Source organism: Aplidium turbinatum, chromosome 2 (genome assembly GCF_918807975.1).
Source record: "Aplidium turbinatum chromosome 2, kaAplTurb1.1, whole genome shotgun sequence".
In the NCBI taxonomy this organism is placed as follows: Eukaryota; Metazoa; Chordata; class Ascidiacea; order Aplousobranchia; family Polyclinidae; genus Aplidium; species Aplidium turbinatum.
Window position 1 is genome coordinate 37,222,833 of NC_137473.1, and position 23,472 is coordinate 37,246,304.

The 23,472-nt window shown below is 37.5% G+C and overlaps 1 protein-coding gene and 1 long non-coding RNA gene across 4 annotated transcripts; one reads left to right on the top strand and one right to left on the bottom strand.

The window, feature by feature from the left end:
- Nucleotides 1-254: 254 nt before the first annotated feature.
- On the bottom strand, nt 255-5,311 carry LOC145765369 (uncharacterized). Of its 3 annotated transcripts, XM_082577181.1 has the most exons (6): nt 5,289-5,311; nt 4,843-5,065; nt 3,028-3,151; nt 2,514-2,586; nt 1,895-2,129; nt 1,288-1,487 (listed from the first exon to the last, which is right to left on the bottom strand). In XM_082577181.1, exons 2-6 carry the CDS (start codon nt 4,853-4,855, stop codon nt 1,417-1,419), a joined length of 516 nt encoding a protein of 171 aa, XP_082433307.1. In that variant the 5' UTR covers nt 4,856-5,065; nt 5,289-5,311; the 3' UTR covers nt 1,288-1,416. The 3 variants fall into 3 exon arrangements, with proteins under 3 accessions (XP_082433308.1, XP_082433307.1, XP_082433305.1); XM_082577179.1 differs by lacking the exon at nt 5,289-5,311 and having other exon boundaries at nt 4,843-5,200; XM_082577182.1 differs by lacking the exons at nt 2,514-2,586; nt 3,028-3,151; nt 4,843-5,065; nt 5,289-5,311 and adding exons at nt 255-472; nt 628-790 and having other exon boundaries at nt 1,277-1,487; nt 1,895-2,033.
- Nucleotides 5,312-11,233: 5,922 nt separating this feature from the next.
- LOC145787700 (uncharacterized) lies at nt 11,234-14,690 on the top strand. The gene is made up of 3 exons (XR_014291433.1): nt 11,234-11,360; nt 13,556-13,686; nt 14,564-14,690. It is a non-coding gene; the product is annotated as an uncharacterized LOC145787700 (long non-coding RNA).
- The last annotated feature ends 8,782 nt before the right edge of the window (nt 14,691-23,472 follow it).

The following is a 23,472-nucleotide window of genomic DNA, read 5'->3' on the forward strand; positions in this document are numbered from 1 at the left end:
CGACTTCTAACCCGTGTTTTACACGAATTCTAAACCCGTGTTTTACACGACTTCTAACCCGGGTTTTACACGAATTCTAAACCCGTGTTTTACACGGCATCTAACCCGTGTTTTACACGACTTCTAAACCTGTGTTTTACACGGGTGTTTGCACAAACGCAACCCGTGTTTTTACACGACTTCTAACCCGTGTTTTACACGACTTCTAAACCCGTGTTTTACACATCAAACCCGTGTTTAATATGGCAATTTATTTGGTACCAAAATCACACATGCCAAAAAACACAGATATAACTGAAGACAGTACAGCTGTTTTACACATCATCAGTTGGGCGAACCGTGCTGGATGAAGATGTCCTTGCAACTGACTGTCTTCTTATTCTCTTTTCAGCTGATTTGAGGAATTCTTGCACAACAGCTTTAACATCGCCCATGGTTGTGTCTTTTGTGTAACTGTATGTTCGAACTGATGCTGTAAGCAAAAAAGAGTTAGTGCTTAGTCACAAAAGCAATAGGCTAGCAATAGATATACAGAATTCTTCACGGATCAAATATATTAAAAATAGATTGCAACATACGTTCATTAAGCAGGGTATACGTGCAAAATCTAAAGTTTAGGCTACATACCATAAATTACAAAAATAAGTTTGCAATCTTTAATTGGGCGCTTGAAACCGCGTTGACCCATCCAATTAAACTTCGTCATAAGCTTATCCGTAAATACTCCAGAAAGAAGTTGCTTTACGCTCTTTTTGTAGTCCGTCGAAAAATACCGACTCAAATAAGAAATCTGCAAAACAACATTTATCATATAAAACTTAGACTTCACGGTTATATTCCATAGAATAAACGTAGAGCGCACTCATACTGCAAGCTGTTAAATTTCATTGTTAACAGTCAGGGCCGTGGAGTCAGAGCCGTAACAATGTTTATAGTTTAGCCAAAGGAGTCGGAGTTTTAAAAATTGCACTGACTCCTACCCCTATATAAAATTGAGGAATGCTCTACATTGCGAGGAATTTTAAAATTATCGATTGTCAGAGTGTCAAAAACTTTGGGAAATGTATATTTTGTTGTTTTGCTGCAAATCAATGAATCGTTGTTTTGCTGCAATCAATGCTGGTTGAAACTTTCAAGAAATTTGCAGCAGTACGACATTGCAAAACTGTTTTAAAGAGGGTGAAAATAACCAGTATTTCTTGTATGTCTATTCTATGAGGAGAGTCGGAGTTGTGATACCGATTCCACAGCCATGTTAACAGTAAAAAAAAATTACCAGTTTATTTTGAACAGTGCTGTTTCCCAGGTTGTGTTCAAGCTGATCAAAATCCTCCAGGCTGTTGATGGGAAAAGATGGAATGTCCGAAGGGGGTTCCTCTATTTGTTGAGCTAGGGCGCTTCTTTCGTTTGTCATTATTATATCCAATTATTCGTTGACAGAATTAAAATTCCCATAATTTCCAGTTGAGCAATTCGAATTCGTCGAACTGTGTGAAAAATAAATAGTTGCTTTAACATGATTTGGTGTTAGCAAAGGTGCTTTGCTTTGACAATACAAAAAGAATAGCTCCCAGGCTAGGGCAGTTGTGATTTAAGCAGCTGCCAAACAAGAAAAGCGAGTGGTAAATAATACTGCCAATTAAGAACAATGCTCTTGTAGGGGCGCTCACGTGAGAGACTCAACAGATCTTCCAAAATTCGAGAAACTGAATTTTCAAAATGCGCTGCTTGTGAGTAAAGATGGGAGTTACGAAGGATAAAAAAGAGAGTAAACATAAATAAACGAAGTGAAGAATTATAGCTAAAACTATATCATCACACCGATGCAGCTGAGCAATTGTTGAGCGAAGTTAATCGAACAAGTTTCAAGATTTTAATTTAACCAGGTGCAAACCTTCACTTTGCAGCGCAACAAATTCGTCACAAGATATGTTCTTGGTCACTTCAGGCGTAGTGTCGATTGCAACATTCAACTGATTGTCATCCAAGTGAAAATCAAGGACTGATTGTTCGCGCTCTGGACTTGATTGCTGTGGTGCCCTCACAAAGGAAGATTGTGGAAATTCCGGAACTTGTGGCAGTTGCTGCAAGGTTGTAGCAACCTCAGCTGCTCGTACAGGAGTAGAAACCTATGGAAGATTTAGTGACCGTCAGAGTGAACATTAACAAAATATATTTAGTGATATGCTTGGCTCCCTCTACACCCTCAAGTGTCGCACACGAAAACAAACTGACAACTATGTTATTCAGGACTGTCCAATCTATCGCGTTCTAACTAGGGCACATGCTGGTCTCAAAATCCTGGATGACGACAGCATATTTAGGCAACGTTCGAAAAGTTCTGATTGAACACCTTAATCCGTGCTATTAACCTTAAAAATGAGATTGCAATATTTTTTTAAAATCATATTACTTTTAGAAACCGCTCAATTTCCCTAAAAAACAACACCTAAAAATCGTCAAATTTTGGGATTATCATAATTAATAAGTGATTAAAGTATTTGTTTACTTACAGTAATGATAATTTCTGACTCCGGTGAGTCGCTTTCATCTGTATATGCAATCCTCATAGACAACCGGCAATTTCTGCATTTATAATTTGAAAACAGTTACTTCAGCTAGATGTCATGCTTGCCCTTGCTTATTGGTACATTACCTACTGATATCTCGTCAACATCAACATATTTTGCATATATACAACCAATCATCATGCAATAAACGTAGAAATGCATGGGTGTACGGTATCTTAAAGGATTAGCTTATATTTGCATCACGGTGTTGTCAGGTACAATGTAACAAGCCAAAATGTACTTACATTAGATACAATTTATACAACAATGTTACAAAAACGTTATATACAACTGCCACGTTAGTGTAACTGTGACTTCAATGCAATAAGTTACTATAATGCGAAGTACTGGCATGCACCCATGTATGATAATTAAGTTAAGGGTAAAATTAGTTTTGAGCAGTTAAAATCAAAATGAAATGAACAAATATCAGGGAAAAATGAATGCATTGTTATACCGCTTTCTTCTTTTCGATTTAGGTTGTCTACTATCATTTACTTCTTCTTCACTAGCTGCTGTTGAAACCAAATCAGAAGTATTTTCAGCATGTTGTAACTTTATCAGTGCTTTGGCCAAATCATCTGTTGCAAAATATTAACAGGTCATCTTCCGATAACAGTGATCAAGATTAGGAAAAACAATACACTGGAGAATAAGATCTCATGCATATTGCATATGGAATAATAACAATCTGCTAAAGCGGTTAAATGGAAATTACACACCTTTTTACAGTAATATTCATACCCAAATTTTTGTTGAACATGCTCAAAGAATGCCCCAAATTCAACGTAATTTTTCAAAATTTTCTGGGGGAGGACTCCCAGATCCCCGCCGCTGGGTGTCGCCTTCGGCAATTACGCTGCCAGGCTTCGCCCGCCGACCGTCAAACCACCCCTCCTCCCCTTTCAAAATACCTAGCTACGCTACTGAATTGGATCATTGTCATTGGGGCCCGCAAAGCATATTCCGCACAGGGCCCGAAATACCCTAAGACCGGCACTGTACTGGGGCGTTTCTTTCGTTTGTCATCATTACTGCATAAGCGTAGCCAGGGGGGCAAAAGAGGCCATGCCCCCCCCAAATTTTCAAAGTTTGGATTCCGAAGTTGAACCCTTTGTTGAAAATATAATATAATTTGTAGAAATTTAAATCGTTTTCCAAGACATCTGGCTATTAACACCCCCAGGATTTGTTTTAGACACACAGAAAGACACCAATAAATTTTGCAAATCGTAAATCGCGCAAAGTTGATGCGATTTACGCTTCTTTAAACTAATCTGTGGAAGCAATTTCAGAATCGCTTACTCTGTTGGGTTTTTGTGTAGCTGAGTTTTTTGTGTTCTCTAATTTTAGCCGCAGTTTTTGCCCATTTGTGTGTAACAGCTACCTTTAATAAGTTAATAGCTGTTTATCTGCCTACAAATTTCATACAATTATTACCCTGAAAGTGTTTCCAGAAAGCGCTATAATCCATAATTTGAGTGTAATTTTGCAAATTCTTTACGGGGGAGCATGCCCCGGACTCCCCTAAAATATGCGTGCTTTTGGCACGCTCTAACCCCCCACCAGCCTTATTGCTTCCCTTACTTAAACAAAATATATTTAGTGATATGCTTGGCTCACTCTACACCTACAAGTGTCGCACACAAAAACAAACTGACGACTATGTTATTCTGGACTGTCCAATGTATCGCGCTCCAACTGGGGCACATGCTGGTCTCGAAGTATTTTCAGCATGTTGTAACTTTATCAGTGCTTTAGCCAAATTATGTGTTGCAAAATGTTAACATGTCATCTTCCCATAACAGTGATCAAGCTTAGTAAAAACGATACACTGAAGAATAAGATCTCATGCATATTGCATATGGAATAATACCTAACAACCTGCTAAAGCGGTTAAATGGAAATTACATATCAAAAAATTGACAGCTAATTAAGACAAGCAGCTGTGCTGCAACAGAAACAACAGAGCAAACATAAATTTTGTTGCACAAAACTCCATATATTGGAAAACATATTATATACATATAGGTACATGTTGATTGTTGAATGAAACAACCTTGACACTTGGCAATGTAAATTAGTAAGAGAGAATCATAAGGCCAGTGAATTCCAACTCTTAACTCACCATAATTATATATATGTATAATATAGCCGGCCATTGGGTACTCTACTGGCAAAACCCTACCTCTGATTGTTTCCAACTTTTATTTAGGTGCCGTATGTATTATAACTTAATGGGTAGTATAAATAATTTAATATTAATGTTTACCTGTTTTGTACATAATTCGTACATGATACTTTTTCCAATTTGGATTGACATCTGAATTTTGTAGGCATAACTGGCGAACCTTGTAACCGGAAGCTCAGGCCAATAACATTCCAAAACATCATTATCATGAAATATCAATTTCTCTAGGACAAGATCAACTTCACCTCTTGATATAAAGTCTACGACTGAAAATGCTCTCAGTCATAGTCTTCATATATTTAATCTACAGAAGCACAAAATAGACTGGACTTACTTAACATAGACAGTAAAGCATTTTCAATCAGTGTTGTTTCTCAAGACTGCACATTAAATGATAGGCCAATCGAGTAAAACTATTCGTACAATAGAAATAAATGCACTGTCTACACTCTACAGCAAACCCTGTAGCCTGTAGGTAGGTACCATACTTCGATAGATGACAAAAAACAGGCACAGCTTTTCGCTACCTTTCTGAACAGCACTGCACCATTTCGGTATGTTCATCGCGATTCGTGCACAATCTTTTGGTAAAAAAAAAGATTGAACCTTTTATCTTCAGGCGCTTTTCGGTAGATTTAAATCAGTTAATGATTTCTAAATATAAATGGAAGATTAATTAACACAAACCTTGTAGCCTACTTAACAGTCACTCTAAAAAGTCCTCTCCTAAGCTGATAAGCAAATACTTAGTGAAATTCTGTGCCATTTTTTTATGTCACAGACTCACAAGGATATTTAATCAGGTGACCGCTGGTAACCGCGATGTAAGGTTTACGAAAAATAAAGGGGAGAAATTCGGTTTTAATGAAAATTACATAATACTGTATTCCTGAGTTGCACAATTCCTATTGTAAAGATATTAACATAAAACACAACAAATAGCCTACTAGAGTTGAAAATTTATTTTAAACGAGAGAAACAAGATGAAACAAACTTGCTACTAGCGTGAAAAAAACACGTGTATAACACGTTAAAAACACGTGAGTATACAAAAAAAGTGAATATGCAACTGCCGAATTTTTTAAAGATATTAACATAAAACACATCAAATAGCCTACTAGAGTTGAAATATTACTTTAAACGAGAAAAACAAGATAAAACAAACTTGGTACTGGCGTGTAAAAACACGTGTATAACACGTTAAAAACATGTGAGTATACAAAAAAAAGTGAATATGCAACTGCAGAGATTTTTTAAAGATATTAACATAAAACGCATCAAATAGCCTACTAGAGTTGAAAAATTACTTTAAACAAGAAAAACAACATGAAACAAACCTGCTTCTGGCGTGTAAAAAACACGTGTATAACACGATAAAAACACGTGAGTATACAAAAAAAGTGAATATGCAACTGCCGAATTTTTTTAAAGATATTAACATAAAACACATCAAATAGCCTACTAGAGTTGAAATATTACTTTAAACGAGAAAAACAAGATAAAACAAACTTGGTACTGGCGTGTAAAAACACGTGTATAACACGTTAAAAACATGTGAGTATACAAAAAAAAGTGAATATGCAACTGCAGAGATTTTTTAAAAATATTAACATAAAACGCATCATATAGGAAATAGCCTACTAGAGTTTAAAAATTACTTTAAACGAGAAAAACAAGATGAAACAAACTTGGTACTGGCGTGTAAAAAACACGTGTATAACACGTTAAAAACACGTGAGTATGCAGAAAAAAATGAGTATGCAATTGGAGAAATTTTTCAAAGATATTAACATAATACGTATCAAATAGCCTACTAGAGTTGAAAAATTATTTTAAACGAGAAAAACAAGATGAAACAAACTTGGTACTGGCGTGTAAAAAACACGTGTATAACACGTTAAAAACACGTGAGTATGCAGAAACAAGTGAATATGCAACTGCAGAAATTTTTCAAAGATATTAACATAAAACGTATCAATTGATATTCTAGAGTTGAAAAACTTACTTCAAATATGATATAAAGCATTATTGCAATTGATGACATGTGTAAAAAATCTCGTGTTAATCACGTGTTAAAGAGGTGTAAAAAAAACGTACCCCAGTATTACACGAGTTCCCCCAGAATTTCACGTGTTTTTCACGAGCCAATGTTTATGGGGTTACCACCACAAGCCAACCAACCGAGAGGAGTGAGTAAAGCATGTGGTTCACTACGATTTTCACCAACACGATCTTCTTTAGCCCACATCAAATAAGCGTTGTCGTTACCAATCAGTACATCTACAGTACTAGCCTACAATCATTCAAATGAAACATATTCACGTCATTAAAATGACGAAAACCACTTAAATCCTTCTTATGCGGTAAAGTTTTAACATCGTCAGCCCAAGCTGGGTTAACCACCGAAGTTATATCACAAAACAGTCCATCCGTCTCTAACGACTGGATGTTGAGTTTAACAAGGTTAGCACAAGTAGGTGTCTGACCAGCCAGAGTATCCATTTTAAACGACGCTTTATCATTCGGTTTTACGCCAAGTTTGCACACCAAATCACTCGAAACAAAAGTCAACTGCGAACCAGGATCATGCTGACAACCCAGCTAGAAAGCTACGTATATTACACGTTGATTTTTGGTTGATTTTAGGTAGCATGGTATCTTAGGTAGAATTCAGGTGTTATTAAGGAGTCTTTGTACACCAACTAAAATTCACTTGTTTAAAAAACATTATTTTAGAGACATATTTTCGCTATCATTCATTATGACTAGTGTGTAAATCTGATTCAAGAAGTTTTATCAGCAATTTTTTTGTGAATAAAATTCTTGTAAAAATAACACGTGTTCCCCACGTGTATTATACGTGTTCAACATCTTATGGTTATTTGACCAATTTTTAAGGTATATAAGGTGAAACCACGCCCAAAAGATGGCATACAAAACAGAAAAAATATCTTCACCCAAGCAGAAGGATGTTTTATCAGAATTTTTTGTATGTTGAATACATGTTGTTTCCACGTGTATTGCACGTTTACATTTGTTGAAAATTAGCACGTGTTTTCCACGTATATTAAACGTGTTAAAACTCTTTCGTTCATTTGGGGAATTTTTAATCTATGTTAAGTAAAACTAGCCTCCAAGAACGGTATACAAAACAGCAGGAATTATACACACAAGTAGAGGGGGTCTACCCCGCTCTTCTGCATTTTTGTGATGTAGATTATGTGTTTTTTGTAGATGTTTATTACACGTTTTTATTACGTTATGTGAAAAGAAAACTTCATGGCTTTTATAGTCGCAAATTAAAGTGATCCTTTAACGATAGTTTTTAAGGAAAGTTTAAGTGGTCTCGCTTACTGATATGAAACAATTACAATTAAACATTAAAAAAATGTCTGTTCCTAAAACTTGTTGAGGATTTCTTTTATTTGTAGAAGTTATAAATTAAACCATAAATATTCAAAAATCTAATCTGGGTCTTTGCAACTCATAGAGATATGGTACAACTTCACAGGGTGGAAATCTTGAAAATTGTAACATATGTCCCCTGACTGCCCTCCAAAATAATGTCTTTCACTTCAGCCAGTTTACCAGATATGAAGTTTTGGATAAAAAAGAAACGCGGGAAAGATTGAGTAACAAGGAATGTGTTATCTGTTACAGGGTTGCCATATTGGCCAATTTATCGTCAAACTCCAGAAATCTGGCGATTTTTGAAGACGTTTAGCTTCAAATTAGTTCGATTTGGCTCTTTTTTTGGGGAATATTGAGAACCGATTTGGATAAATTAATTGCTTTTGGCGATTAATAAATATGTTAGAACGTGCTTGAATGTCCAGGAAAATTGAAAGTAGAACTGCCTAGACTCCAGGCTAGATTAAAATTATGACGTTGACTCATCTGTTCTAGAAAGAGAGCGAGAAACGGCTTATTTTGTCTGTTGCGAAAAATAGAGAGAGAGAGAGAAACCTTTTATTTTGTCTGCTGCGAAAAATAGTATACGGTACAAATATAAACCGGTACAAATATATTCAACAACTGACAAGAGAATGAATTTCCGTAGTTTTTGTTTCGGAGTCGAAAGTTTTTTTTTTTATCAGTTGAGGGACTGAGTTAAACATTCAACCAAAAGACTTGAACTCATTGTAATGTGTAATTTTGGCGATTTTTCCCTGCGTTTTGGTGATTTTGTGACAACAGTTTGGCTACAGAATTATTTTGGATCTGGCAATTCTGATTAGTTGGTTCAACTTGCTTGTACAGTACAGTACTGAAGTGAAAGGGAAGAAATTAAGATTAAGAAATAAGAATGTTCTCACTAATGTTTGGTATAAATCTTGATTGAGAATTGAGATAAGGATTATCGTAAGTCAAGTCAAGTCAATTTATTTTGTTTTAACAGCGCCATATATTAACAAACAATCAGAGTAAAATGTAGTTGTCAAAACAATGCATTGTACAACTGTTGGTTAGATTATGGCGCAATCAGGATGGTAGCGAAAGACCATAAGCAGTCATCTAGTCAGCCACCACCCCATCACAGCGTGGTTAGTAATGTGATTCACCTTAGTAGTATTGTAAAGCTCCATCTTAAATAAAATGTTGAATCTACATCGCTGGTGATCTGGAGATGTACCATAGATATTTCCGAGTAATAATATGTTTTGTGTAAACTAACAGTTCAACGTGGTGCTTGGCTACTGTCTGCTCGGGTTGTACTAAAATGTGTAGGCAGGGCATGTCATGGTAGGGCGTAACAACGAATGGCATGGTATGCCCTGCCTGCACATTTTAGTATAATTTACTCCAGAGTGTGATGAGGCCATGCCTGCAAGAGGTCAATATCGACTAAAAGCCTATATCAGTATGTCACCAGAATAGCTAGCATACCTTGTACTCATATATCATGTACCGTAAGGACTGTTTTAAGCCATTGCTGACAGACCAACATCTCAGTTTGGCCTTATCACATACTTGTGACACTTCCTACCCAGATTTTGCACTAAAAAGACCTCATACCATAATGTGGCTGCCAAAGAACCACACCTAAGGGACTTGCATCAAAATGTCTCAATTCTATGAGGCCAAGACGTAATTGATAGTTGAAAATTGTTGAAAAACTTTTTTTAATCTGTTTAATTTAGAAATGTTTTTACTCTTGTAATAGATAATCGTAATGAAAAGTGTAGACTTTACCAAAAAAGGTGGATAGCAAACAAATGTGCATGTAAAGCCAAACGGCGTTTTGATGAACAGAAACAGCAGCACAGTGAGCACACAAATGAAATTCAAGGTATCAGTAACCAAAACCGTAATCGCTCAGTGTCAGGAAATGGCAAAATATACAGTTGTTGAATTTACAAGGGAAAATACTGTTCAAGTTGTACCAAGTTCATGGACAGTTATAGAAGAGGTGAGCACCATTATTAAGTTCATTGACGACATTGGTGAATTGTTTAAAAAATGACTTTATACAGTTTTGTGTCTTTGTTCAACTACATAGTAAAACCAATTCTACCTTTTGACAGGTGTTGATCTAATGATCTTGTGCATTTTTAAGCCAGTAGGCTACAGTATACCCAATTTGCTTGGGTGCAACCTAATTTGTACCATAAACAATTCGTACCGTCAGTTCGTAGCCTACCTTGAAAAGATCAAAAAAAAAATTTAAAAAAGCTGAAGTCGCTGTTAGGAGTTTCCGCAAACAAACAAACTGAAAAGATCGAGAGAAAAAAATTGAACAAAGCCGAAGTCTCTGATCGCAGTTTCCGTTTTTCTGCAATTTCCGCTAACATTTTAAAATTTCCGGTAATGATTTTAAGAGTTTGCCGAAGTCGCTGATCGCAGTTTTCGCAAACATTTTAAAAGGGTTAGGGTTGATCGGAGTTTCCGCAAACATTTTAAAATTTCCGGTAATAATCCTAAGAGTTTGCGGAGTCGCTGATCGCAGTTTCCGCTAACATTTTAAAAGGGTTAGGGTTGATCGGAGTTTTTGCAAACATTTTAAAATTTCCGATAATGATCCTAAGAGTTTTTGTTTGTTTGCGGAAACTGCAATCAGCGACTTCGGCAAACTCTTAGGATCATTACCGGAAATTTTAAAATGTTTGCGGAAAAACGGAAACTGCGATCAGCGACTTCGGCTTAGTTCAATTTTTTTCTCGTTCTTTTCAGTTTGTTTGCGGAAACTCCAATCAGCGACTTCGGCTTTTTTTAATTTTTTCTCTCGATCTTTTCAGTTTGTTTGTTTGCGGAAACTTCGGCTTCGTGTTATTTTTATCTCGATCTTTCCAGCCGGAAAATTTTAAAATGTTTGTGGAAACTGCGATCAGCAACTTCGGCTTTTTTTAATGTTTTCTTTCGATCTTTACAAGGTACGAACTGACGGTACGAATTAGGTTGCATCCAATTTGCTTAACCCGGTTTATAAATGGCATACTGCTATTCCTATTTACTTTGCAGACTACCAACTTAGGTCAATGTTATTGTCCACCATTTGGAGCAAGCAATCATGTTAAAAAATGCTCAATTGTGGATAAGGCAAAATGTACAATTGTACATTGTATTATATATATATGCAATAAGAGTCCTTGGTTGTAATGGTAAGAAATACTTTATTTTTATATTGCTACAAATTTTATGTTTATGGCAAGAAGAGCATTTTGTAGTCAATTTCTTTATGACAAGTATTGATAACTTTTGCATGAAGTGAATTACACTGGTCTACAAAAAAAAATTTTTTTTGCTCCATGAACTTTGAAAACTGATTTAGAGTAACTTTGGGGTGCTGAATCCGAATCTGACCTCAGATTTATCCTATCACCTCAGGTTTGTGAGATATGATAACAACAAATTGTTACTTTTGTCAAAAGTAGAAGATTTGGCGTTGCGTTTACCACCAACATGTGCAGTGCTATAACGAAAGGTTAGTGTTAGACAGGCCAAAACAGCCTAAATAAGGTTACTGGACAAGCATTGACATAGGCCTGCTTAAATCTTTGTGGTTTCATGCAAAGCATTGACGGGGGAGGGGGTCAGTTATACTTTTAGCCTCCCTTTTAGCTTGTTATTACTGCCTTGTTAATAATGTTGCTTAGAAAACAAATTGGTATCAAAATTATAGTTGGTGGGTGTATTTCAGCTACTTATGCACCACATGGCCTGGCTTTGTGGATATAGCAAAATTGACAATAAAGTCAAAGTTTGTCAAATTATGGCTTTTGACAAACTTTTTTGTGTTTCTTGAGAGTAATTTTTGTCAAAATCCTCGTAGAAGCATTGTTAATCAGGAACTGCGACACAATTAAGCCATATTAACCCATAAAAACAGGAAATATGTCACAATGCCCTCTTAGATCAACACTAACTTTTATCACAAATTTTCCATTGTTTAAGTTATTCATTATTACGTATTTAAATAGTTCTTATAAAACACGTTTTTTCGACAAACGTGGTCTTTTTGAAGATCAACAGTTTGGATTTTAGAAATAGCTTACTGACATTTTGTAATACAGTAGAACTTGGATAACTCGTTTTCGGAAAACTCGTCAGTTTGCCCAAGTCGTCAATGATTGCCAGGTCCCGGCAGAAAGCCTATCTTTTGTACACAATCAAGTTCGGTTAAGTGGTCATCGCATAATTCGTCAATTCGAATAAGTCGTCATTGTTTTTCTTCCCCTGGGACGTAAAATTCGTCTAAGTTGTCATCCACCCAAATGCTGGCGTGGCATTTACAGACTCTTTCGAGAAGAAATTACTGCGCTAAGACGTGTGCACGCACACACTCTATCGGGCCAGACGCACATGCGTGGAGTATGTAGGTCTGGTCGATTGCGGGTGTGCGAGCATCGCGCACGTGCTCTGTTGCCGATAAGAGAAGCGCTGTTCACCACGTGCGTGATTCATTTGCGACAGTACCGTTTCGTGTAAACAAAAGTTGCAGCAACGCAGGATGACGAAGAGAAAGGTAAAGTGCTTAAACTTACAAGCTAAGTATGAAATTGTAACGAAATTCAAAGAAGGCGAAATTAGGAACAAGACTAAATTTTCTGAAGAACATGACCTACCAAGGACGACGTTGAACACCCTCCTAAAAAATTCAGAAAAAATTATTGCGGATTATGAATCTGGTAAGAATAGCACCTCAAAAAGGAGAAAAAAACACAACGCTTTCCACTTCGTCTCACTTTACCACTATCGCATTTAATTAGGTCGCGGAGCACCATGAAATTAATGCGACACGAAAAAATGGCAAAATTTGGCTGTTTGCATTGGTCGTCAGTTCGCGTAAGTCGTCACTTTTTCTGTTCCCCCTAGAGTGACGAGTTATCCAAGTTCTACTGTACAAAAATGCCTAAGCAAGCTAAATCGTCTTCAGCAAAAGTTAAACAGATTTGGCGAGATTTTCCTGGTGAATTTAATGCAACTCCCGGGGGTGATTTAAGGTAAATTTTTGCGAGTTTATAGTGAATTGAGATAAAAAGTATTTTGTTGAAAGCGACAGGAAAAGTAAACGCTATCAAGCTGGATTGGAGCGACAACTAGCATTGCAATCAAGGCAATTTTTTTGAACAAGTCCCTTTTATTGAACACGTTCGGGTCTGAAATCGACAAAATGTTATGTTTGGGTAACTGGTATCAATTCAAGGAAGAACTGGGGCCTCTACAAATTTCGTTAGGTCAAAATAAGGTCAAAATTTGATAAAAATAAAGTCAAAAAAATTTTTTTAGGTCAAAATAAAAATGGCCCTATTGATAACCTATATTATTTAGTTTAACCTAAATGTTTATATTTCAGATGACTATAAAATTGCTTTAGCTATGTCGGAGAAAGAAGAATAGGCCTACACTTTGAACTTGGAAAAAGAGGATCAGATCATCAGAAAACGTACAAAGAGAAGAGTAGAAGTCCTAAGTTCTTCTGATTGGGTAGGTTGATAATACACAATTGTTAAAGTAGTTTAGAAAAATTTATTTATGAGATTATAAATTTAATGTAGTTCTATAAATCTATATTTATGGATTAACAGTCACTAAACTAAGATATCAACATATCATATCTGTTCCCCCTGTTAGGGTTCGTCAGTAAATACCTCCCGACGAACCCTCATAGGGGGAAACAGACTGTTGCGATCTAATTTTAGTGATTGTAAATCTATAAGTATTGTTCAAACCTGTGTTGTGTTATTACCCAAAAATTTTAAGCTACACAGTTCCATATATGTAGAGAGTGATCAACGTATGTAGCACAGTTGATACTGGCTGAGGGAGAGACTCTAAGAACAATTCCGTGACAGCACATGTACAGTACAATCTCACAGTACACCCATTGTTTGACCATATAGCTGTGCTTAAGCATTAATTGGTTTTGCGTCTCTCTACCAGCGAGTCTCAACTGTGCTACCTAGTACCTACGTTGATCACTTGAAATGTCATAGACTAGCACGGCTGTCTTATATATAATATTATAGAACACTGCTTTGCAGTCAGTGTTGGACCTATTTCTGTCCGGATTGCTTTTTTTTCGCTGAGACTTTGTTCTTTTAACCTCTAATTATTAATCATGAAATCCCGTTTGACAACTGTTTTTTTTCTCGCTGAGACATTATGGTACATAACCTCTATTATAAGCTAATTCCTTTCAATATACATATGCCCCTCTGGGATTTTAGAAATCTCCGAAAAAGGCTGTCTCCGAAATGGATTCTCCCAATAGTACCAGGCCGATTTTTTAATGCTAGATACTACACAGAAAACATGTTCGTTGTAATTGAAATTTACTGTAAACTTTACATTTTTTGTTTAGATAGTGATGATGATGAAGAACATCAGACAAAGAGGCTTGCATTGAACACTTCATTTCCTTTACCGATACCGCCGCAATAGACATCAGCCACATTATATTCCCTTTGACAACAATTTCGAATCTGTAGAGTGTCAACCTTTAGCTGTTGACATCAATTGTAAGCGCTCGTTATTTTATGTTATATTTTTTGGTTGTAATACAACTACTGCTAAATAGCTAAAGATATGTATTGTAATACACCAAAGTATATCAAATTCATTTATTCTTTTATTTTTTCGGCATGGTACATCATAAACATACTTTGCCTAAATATCTTTGCTTAATGTTATTAATGATAAAAAGAAAGATTAATAAATACCTTTTCTTTTTCAGAATATTGGCTTACACTCAACAAAGACGGAAAACTATCCTAACTTTTTGGTGCAATCACAGATTTTTTTTTAATTCCCAAAGGGTCTACACAGGTAAGGATAACAACGTTTATCAGCGATTAAGGAGTTGTCATTTACGCCTATTTATTTATTTGATTAACGCATTGTTATCTTCCCGAGTACACTGTTTGCACTGTTCTTGTTTTTTCAGAAACACAAGAAAAATGAAAAGAAAATCATGTCGGAACAGGACCAACTCTGCGAGCCGGACGGGGGAAGTGAGCCAATTTGCAGCAAGACCTGGTCCTGCTGACCTGACATTCCAACCTCGTGTAGGCTGGCTCGTCTCTACGCCGACGACATTACCATCACGGCCTCACTCACAAACACTAATACTTGAGTAGTTTTCTCATTATAAATAAATGTTCTTTGATATGTAGTTTTTGAAGTTGAATACGTAGATAGTTGCAGTTATTAACAAGGACGATCTATACTGCAATTGATAAAAATAATGGCACAGTGACACAATACGCATAAGTTTTATAGATAACAAATACACAGGTGTTAAATTGTTGAATTCAGATATGCGGAAATTAGGTAGAATGTGGGTGTAAAATCCACCACCAAAGATACGTGTAATACACGTGAAATAGTGTCGACACATATACGTGTATTACACGTTAAAATTAACGTATAATACACGACCAAAGGTACGTAGAATCTACGTGTATTAGTGTTGTAAGATACGCGGAAATTGAGTAGAATGCGGGTGGAATCCACCACCAAATACACGTGGAAAACACGTGTATTAGTGTAGTCAGATACGCGGAAATTGAGTAGAATGCGAGTGTAAAACACGTGAAATCCACCGCCAAATATACGTGGAAAACACGTGTATTAGTGTTGTCAGATACGCGGAAATTAAGTGGAATGCGAGTGTAAAACACGTAAAATCCACCACCAAATATACGTGTAATACACGTGAAATAGTGTCGACACATATGCGTGTATTATACGTTAAAATTAACGTATAATACACGACCCAAGGTACGTATAATCTACGTGTAATACACGTGAAATTTCTAGCTGGGAATACACCAACTTCGATTTGCCAGTTATTGAATTCAAAACACGAGCAGCAGTAATGCGGTTAAAGGCTGCTTTAACATTTCCAATCTTAACATTACGCACAGGAACTCTGGCACCAGCATTATCTTTACCGACCGAATCCAGAGAATCACGTGATGTCACATAAAAATCATGGAGAAGAAAAAAGTGTTTCCTATCGTTGTTAGGCCCACATTGACGACAGTTGTTTGCATGATTACAGTCCCTAACCATATGCTGGCGCAAACAATTCAAACATTTTCCAGCTTTCACAATGACATCTCTCCGATCTTTAGGTGTCAAGCGCAGAAAATCTTTACAGTTAGACAAAAAATGATATTCAACTTGACCACATGACAAACAATAAAGACACGCCGGTAGGTTTTTGCGTCTGGCCACACCACCGCGCGGTGCGCCAACAGCAGTCGAGTACTGCAAACTCCCTGAAATCACATTATCATGGGGTTTTACCGACGTCTGCCTAACCGGACATGAAGGCAATTTTCTTTTGCCAAAATTTTTAAAATGCTGCGACTCACCAGAATCGCCCATTAGCATAATGCTAAAATCAGTCGACTTACGCGTTTCCTCCCCTACTACAAAATCGAACAAACTCTGAAAAGTAGGCCCATTAGTGCCACCATACTGATCACCTAAAAAGTCAAGATAACGCTGCTTAGCGTCAAACGGGAGTCGCTTAGCCAAATCCAAAACAAAACGTCCTTCCAATTTATCGCGCTGACCATAAGCTTGCGCGTAAAGCAGATACTGCGACAATTCATCTTTAAACTCTTTCAAATCACTGGAAGAGATCGAAGTCAATTTGCTACCATAGCGATACTTTCTAATTTCTGGTTCGGCGAAAAGACCTCCACGAACTCCAAAACGTTGGGACAAGCGATCTAACGACATTTCTATCCTGTCTTCCTCTGACAAGCCAGGAGTGTCGGAAACCAAATTAGCAATCGTTTGCGCAGCTGTTCTAACACAAGCTGCTTGTAACAAAGTCAAACAAGTCCCTTTAAAGGGCGAAGCTGCCATCAAGGCCGTAATACGATTTTTAAAGAAGATAAATGGCATATTATTACCATCGTAACCAATCAAAGCCGCCTTATCAAAAAACGTCCTACTATTTTGGTATTCAAAAAAGCAATCCTGCTGTTGAGAACTCGATTTAGCGGGAGAAGACAAGCTATATTCCTTAAGGGGCTGAGGGGGCTCAGTCACGTGCACAGCCCGATCACGAATCTCACACACGTTAAAATCAGTAGACGCGACACGCCTCTCACAACCACTCAAATTACGTGTAGCTGGGCGATCAAAAACTAGCGGCGCAGAAAACTGTGAAGAGGGCAAAACATTACTTCTAATGGCAGCCCCGTGACTTTTACGCTATGGCGAAGCAGTTCGGTTATAATTTGCAGGCCTTGGCTCTAGAGCCTTCGGAAGACACTTAGCCGCGGCCCCGAGACCTCCTGAAACAGCTTGAAAACGTGTAGATTGCACTGGTCCACCCACGGTTAAACAGGCGTCTGGAAAGGGTTATGTAAATTAAACTGAGATTGATGTTCACTTCTGGAATGCCTAGAAGATCCCTTCCTAGAACTACGCCGAGAGCACAACTCTGAACGATATTCAGCTAAAACTACCTCTTTACGTTGTTCGGCCCTCAACTGAGCGTCTTTGAGTGCGAACTCAGCAGCTCTCGCTTCGGCTTTCGCGGCGTCCTCAGCAGCTCTCGCGGCGGCCTCAGCTCTCGCGGCGGCCTCTGCTCGTACGGCCTCAGCAGCTCTCGCAGCGGCCTCAGCAGCTCTCGCGTCGGCTTCAGCTCTCGCGGCAGCCTCAGCTCGTATGGCCTCAGCTCTCGCGATGGCCTCAGCAGCTCTTGCTTCGGCCTCAGCTTGTATCTGTAGCTCCTCTCATCTTAGCTGTAGGTTAAGTTGTGCAACTATCCGTGACGAGCTCCTAGACATCCTAGTGCTTACATTTGAGGCGCTATCCTCAGGATGTATGTCAGCATCCAACATATCTGAGAACTCACTTTCTTTTTGTTCGAAGTTATTTTTAACAAGTTAAATTCGGGATCTACCCTATCACGAAGTTCTGCCAAAATTGCAGAGTTAAAAATTTTACTCAAAAGAGCATGGAAATGCCGTAATTCCTCTTCTAAAGTAGATAAGTTAGATCGAAAAATTAACAGTTCCTGCTTATCACTCAAAGAACCTAGGGCTACAGAAAGTTCCCCAATTTGAGTTAAAATATCCCTTCTAGGATGCCGGGCCTCTCGAACTGACTTAGCCTCATCGTTACTGGGTCCCTCCCAAGGATGCCAGAGCTTCGTTTTTCCACCTAGATCTGGGTTTTTTTGACCACATCTGGGTTTTAAGTTGTTTTTTTTTAATTTAGGTAAATCTAGTTTTTTTGGTTTTTAACTTTGTACAGAGCTTGCACGGTATTAAGGCACTGGGATCCTCGATAAATGGTCCTTACTGCAACACAAAAATGATAAGGTAATGTTTTTTGCATCAGCTACTGCAGTCAGTGAGGTACGGTACAAGATGCTGAAAAAATTATTCAACTTTATGAAAACGTGGATGACTAAAAATTGGAGTAGTACAACTATTTGTGTTACTGAACATTTGTTTATTGTGAATTTGAGTTATTCTTTTCAGCATTATGTTCAAATGAAAAAGGCTAAGCAAGGTTTGTTGCTAAGAACCAAGTTACCGTAGTTGTACACTAAACTGTAAGCACTAATCAGGCATGATGATTCTCCTCAGCCGCAGTCTACAACTCACACAGCAAAAAGTTTAGTTCAAAAGTCAAAACTAACCTTAACAGCAATTAAAGTTGAGTGATTTTGGCAGGAAATAAAGTTAGTGAGTTTCGCAGCAAGTAAAGTTAGTGAGCTATGCAGCAATTACGGTTGAGTAATACTGCAGTGCATGCAGTACTAAGGCGGCTTGATATGCAATAGGAATGTAATAATATAATTTCCGTTTCACTCTATTGTAGTGGTTAAATAAGCCGAAGTCAGAATGTTGCTTGTTAGCCTAAAATTTATTAGAATTTATAATAAGTAGGATAAATAATATTTTGAATAACTCATATCGTTTTCTGATATATTTTTAAATGATAATTTAGCCATATCTGTTAAATGTTTCAGCCCACTGTAATTTCTTCCTTTGTTAAAACGTTAGTCTACATTACAATGTCACAAAGCTTTCACAACCCTGGGAGCATAACCGATGATGATTCCGACTCGGAAATTCCACTAATTCACACGGTAATAAAAAGAAGAGGACAAATTGGCTCAACAGTATACGTAACTCAAAACAACAATCTCAGTTATGAGGCAAAGATAAAAAAAAAAACGACAAAGGAGTACCGGTAGTAAGCTTCTTTTTAAAGTGCATTATGTTGGTTGCAACAGTAAACATGACGAGTGGGCAGGACAAGAACGAACTTCATGGCTTTCCAACAGTGCGAAGGTAAACGATGATGTGGGAGCAGCAGATGAGGAAAATCGCATCGTGGTAAATAATGATGTGAGAACAGCAGATGAGGAAAATAGCGTGGTGGTAAATGATGATATGGGAGCAGGAGATGAGGGAAATAGCATGGTGGTAAATGATGATGTCGGAGCAGCAGATGAGGAAAATAACGTGATGGTAAATGATGATATGGGAGCAGCAGATGATAGAAATGGCATGGTGGTAAATGATGATGTGGGAGCAGGAGATGAGGGAAATAGCATGGTGGTAAATCCCATCTATTTTAAGAAGAGAAATATCTAATGCTATAAGAAACTTAAAGTATGACAAATCTCCCGGTATAGACGGCATTTACTCGGAATACCTCAAAGCAGGAGGCGAACCTCTAATCACAGCACTGCTTCATCTCTTCAATTCTATCTTACCAACGAAAAAGATACCCAGCAATTTTAAAGAAGCTCTAATAATTGTAATCTACAAGAAAGGCAATAGACTCGACTGCAGCAACTACCGTCCAATAAGTCTACTCAGTCATGTATACAAACTCTTTATCACTATCATTGCGGCACGCGTAAAAAATGACCTATATGCATCCCTCCCTTTTGCATCCCATACACAAGCAGCCTACCAACCAGGAAGAGGAACAATCGAGCAAATCTTAGCGCTGGAACAAATCATAGAAAAGTCTATTGAATTCAACAATCCCGTTCATATCACCTTCATTGACTTCAAAAAAGCGTTTGACAGTGTTAAATTACCCTACCTTTGGCAACTTCTGGATAAAACTTCCATCAACAAAAAATACATCAACCTCTTGAAAGCAACGTACGACGACTCTAAAGCACTAATCAAAACAGACATCGGAACAACCAGACGAATTGATATTATAAAAGGTGTTAAGCAAGGAGATGTCTTGTCTGCTATCCTGTTTTGCATCGTAGCGGCTGCAATAATCTCAGAAACAGAAAATAAGTGTACAACTGGATTCACCATCGGCGGTCATGTAATATCCAACTTAAGCTACGCAGATGATATGGCCATTTTGAATAATTCTAAGCTGAAAATGCAGGAATACCTAGATGCTCTGTCAAAAAATGCTGCTAAATTCGGCCTCCAAATAAATGTGTCCAAAACCAAATGTATGACAACCGACAAAACTAACAACACACTCAATCTCACTCTCTATGGAAAACAAATAGAACAAGTACCAGAATTCATATATCTTGGCCACCGACTATCCGCAACCAACGATGGAAAGACTGCAGTGCAACACCGAATTGGCTTAGGCTGGGCAGCATTTGAAAAGAACAAAAAGATTCTAACATCCAATAGACTCCCAATCAAACTGAAAGCAAAAATTTTCAACACCTACGTTTTACCAGTCGTGCTGTACGGTCTAGAATGCGTAAATTGGACATCATCAACAATGAAAAAACTCACTACCTTCCAAAATCACATCATGAGAAGCATGACCAACAAAAGGCTACTTGATCACACAAAAATAGAAGATCTTCTAACTATGACAAAACTACATCCAATTGCAGCAATAATAAAATCAAAAGTTTTAAAACTGTTCGGCCACACTAAAAGATCACAATTCGGAATCAGCAAAGTTTGCACAGAAGGCAAAGTAGAAGGAAAAAGAAAACGTGGCAGACAACCAAAACGATGGCAAGACAACATTCAATCATGGACCGGACTCCACTTGACGACACTGGGCGAGTTGGCTCAAAATCGCCACTCTTGGAAACAAATAAGCCATGTTGATGCGCAATCTGCCGCAGGCGGAGATAACGACTGATGAAATGATAGTGTAAGAGTAGCAGATGAGGAAAATAACGTGGTGGTAAATGATGATGTGGAAGCAGCAGATGAGGAAAATAACGTGGTGATAAATGATGATATGGGAGCAGCAGGTGATGGAAATAGCATGGTGGTGAATGATGATGTGGGAGCAGGAGACGAGGGAAATAGCATGGTGGTGAATGATGATGTGAGAGCAGCAGATGAGGAACATAATGCTTCAACCTCCACTCTAGTAAGCATAGCTGAGTTTGCAGGGGCATCATTATCAGGTTGTGTTTTTTGTTTGTCTAAAAATTGCCTACTAATTTAAAAGTGATTTTCATTTGTGTTTGTTAATTTTTTTTAATGATAGATTAGTAACAGGCTGTGTTTCATGCAATATTAGGACAAAAGCACCGGAGATCCAAAGTACGGAATGAAGGGGAATGGAAGAAGGCTTTAGCAAAGAGGAAAAGAAATAGTCGAGAAGGAAAAAAATTTAAAGGTATATCGGGAGTTACTCGTATCATTAAAAATAAAATAAAATCTGAGAAGTAGACTAGGCTAAATTAATTTTAGCATAAGATGAAAGTACTCTTCTATAGAGCGAAGGTGTAGTCTGCATTGTTGTAGGTCTTAATAAAATATTATTATATTTGTTTAATATTTTACACATGATTTTGCAGAGTATCGTTGTGATTGTCGGTTCAGGCAGTGCCACATAGTAACACTTGAAGAAAAAGAAAGTATATTCAATAAATTCTGAGATTTAGAAGATTATGATGCTCAAAACTACCACATTTTACAATGGGTGATAAATGTCCCGAAAAAAAGTGAAAAAATAAGAAATGCGGATGACTCTTCCACTTCCAAAACAAAGAACAACACACGGGTGTATCAAATAACGGAAAAACGTGTTTGTAAACAACTTTTCGAACAAACTCTTCAAGTTTCTTCAAGTAGAATCACTGGGCTACTTACCAAGCAACAGACACATGATGTCACGCCAACAGACCAAAGAGGAAAACACAACAATCACTCCCGGATAACAAAAGATGTAGTATGCATTTTCAAACAAATGTTTCAAAAAATCCCCAAGTATAATTCGCACTACCACAGAGAACGGCACGATTCTTCCGCTGTGTGGTTAGCTCCGGTATTTCTAAAACTAATTTGTACGATTTATTTCGCAAAGAAACTAAACAAAAAGTTTTAAAAGTTCCCAGTTACGAGTGGTTCCTCCATCGCTGGAACAAATACTTTTCGCATGTAAAATTGTACTGTTGTGCTTCCGATACGTGCAGCACATGCAATGAGTTGAAGGCAGTTGGGAATTTTTCTGCCTTAGAACAACATCACACTCTTGCTTATGCCGCACGAGATTTGTTAAGAGAAGATTCAAAACAAAAAACAACAATAACATTTGATATGGAAAAAACGCACCCGCTACCGTTTATACAGACCAGTAAGGGATTTTATTTGAGACAACTCTGGCTATATAATGAAGGAGTCCATCACACTGCTGACAAAAAAGGATATGTGTATGTTTGGCTGGAAAGCGAAGCCAAACGTGGCTCTAACGAAGTTGGCAGTGTACTCATCAAGCACATAAAATCACAATGCTCCACATGGCCAGAAATAACGCTTTGGAGCGATTGCTGCGGAGGTCAGAATCGGAACCACAATGTGACTTCAGCTTTGATCTATTTGGTCAATGATCCTCACACTAGGCTCAACAAAATCACACATCGGTTTCTATGTCAGGTCATTCTTATTTGCCCAATGACAGTGACTTTGGTTTAATCGAAAAAAATAAATCATCAATTGCCGCCTTATACACCTCGAATGATTATTTTGATTGAATTACAAATTCAAGAAAAAGAAACAAATTCGAAGTCCACCACATGGAGAAAAATGATTTTACTGACATTGCAAAACTCACCACAATTTCAAAACCTGGGAAGGCAATGGACACTGAAAGACAAAAATATAGCTGGAGAAACATTCACGAAATGGTTTACCATCGCGGATCTTGTGGATTTTCATTCCGATACAACTTCAGCGACGAGCTACGCCATGTCCAACTGCATCAAAGGGACACAAGAAGCCATTCTGACAACATGTCGCCTTTGTACCCTGAAGGTGTCAACAT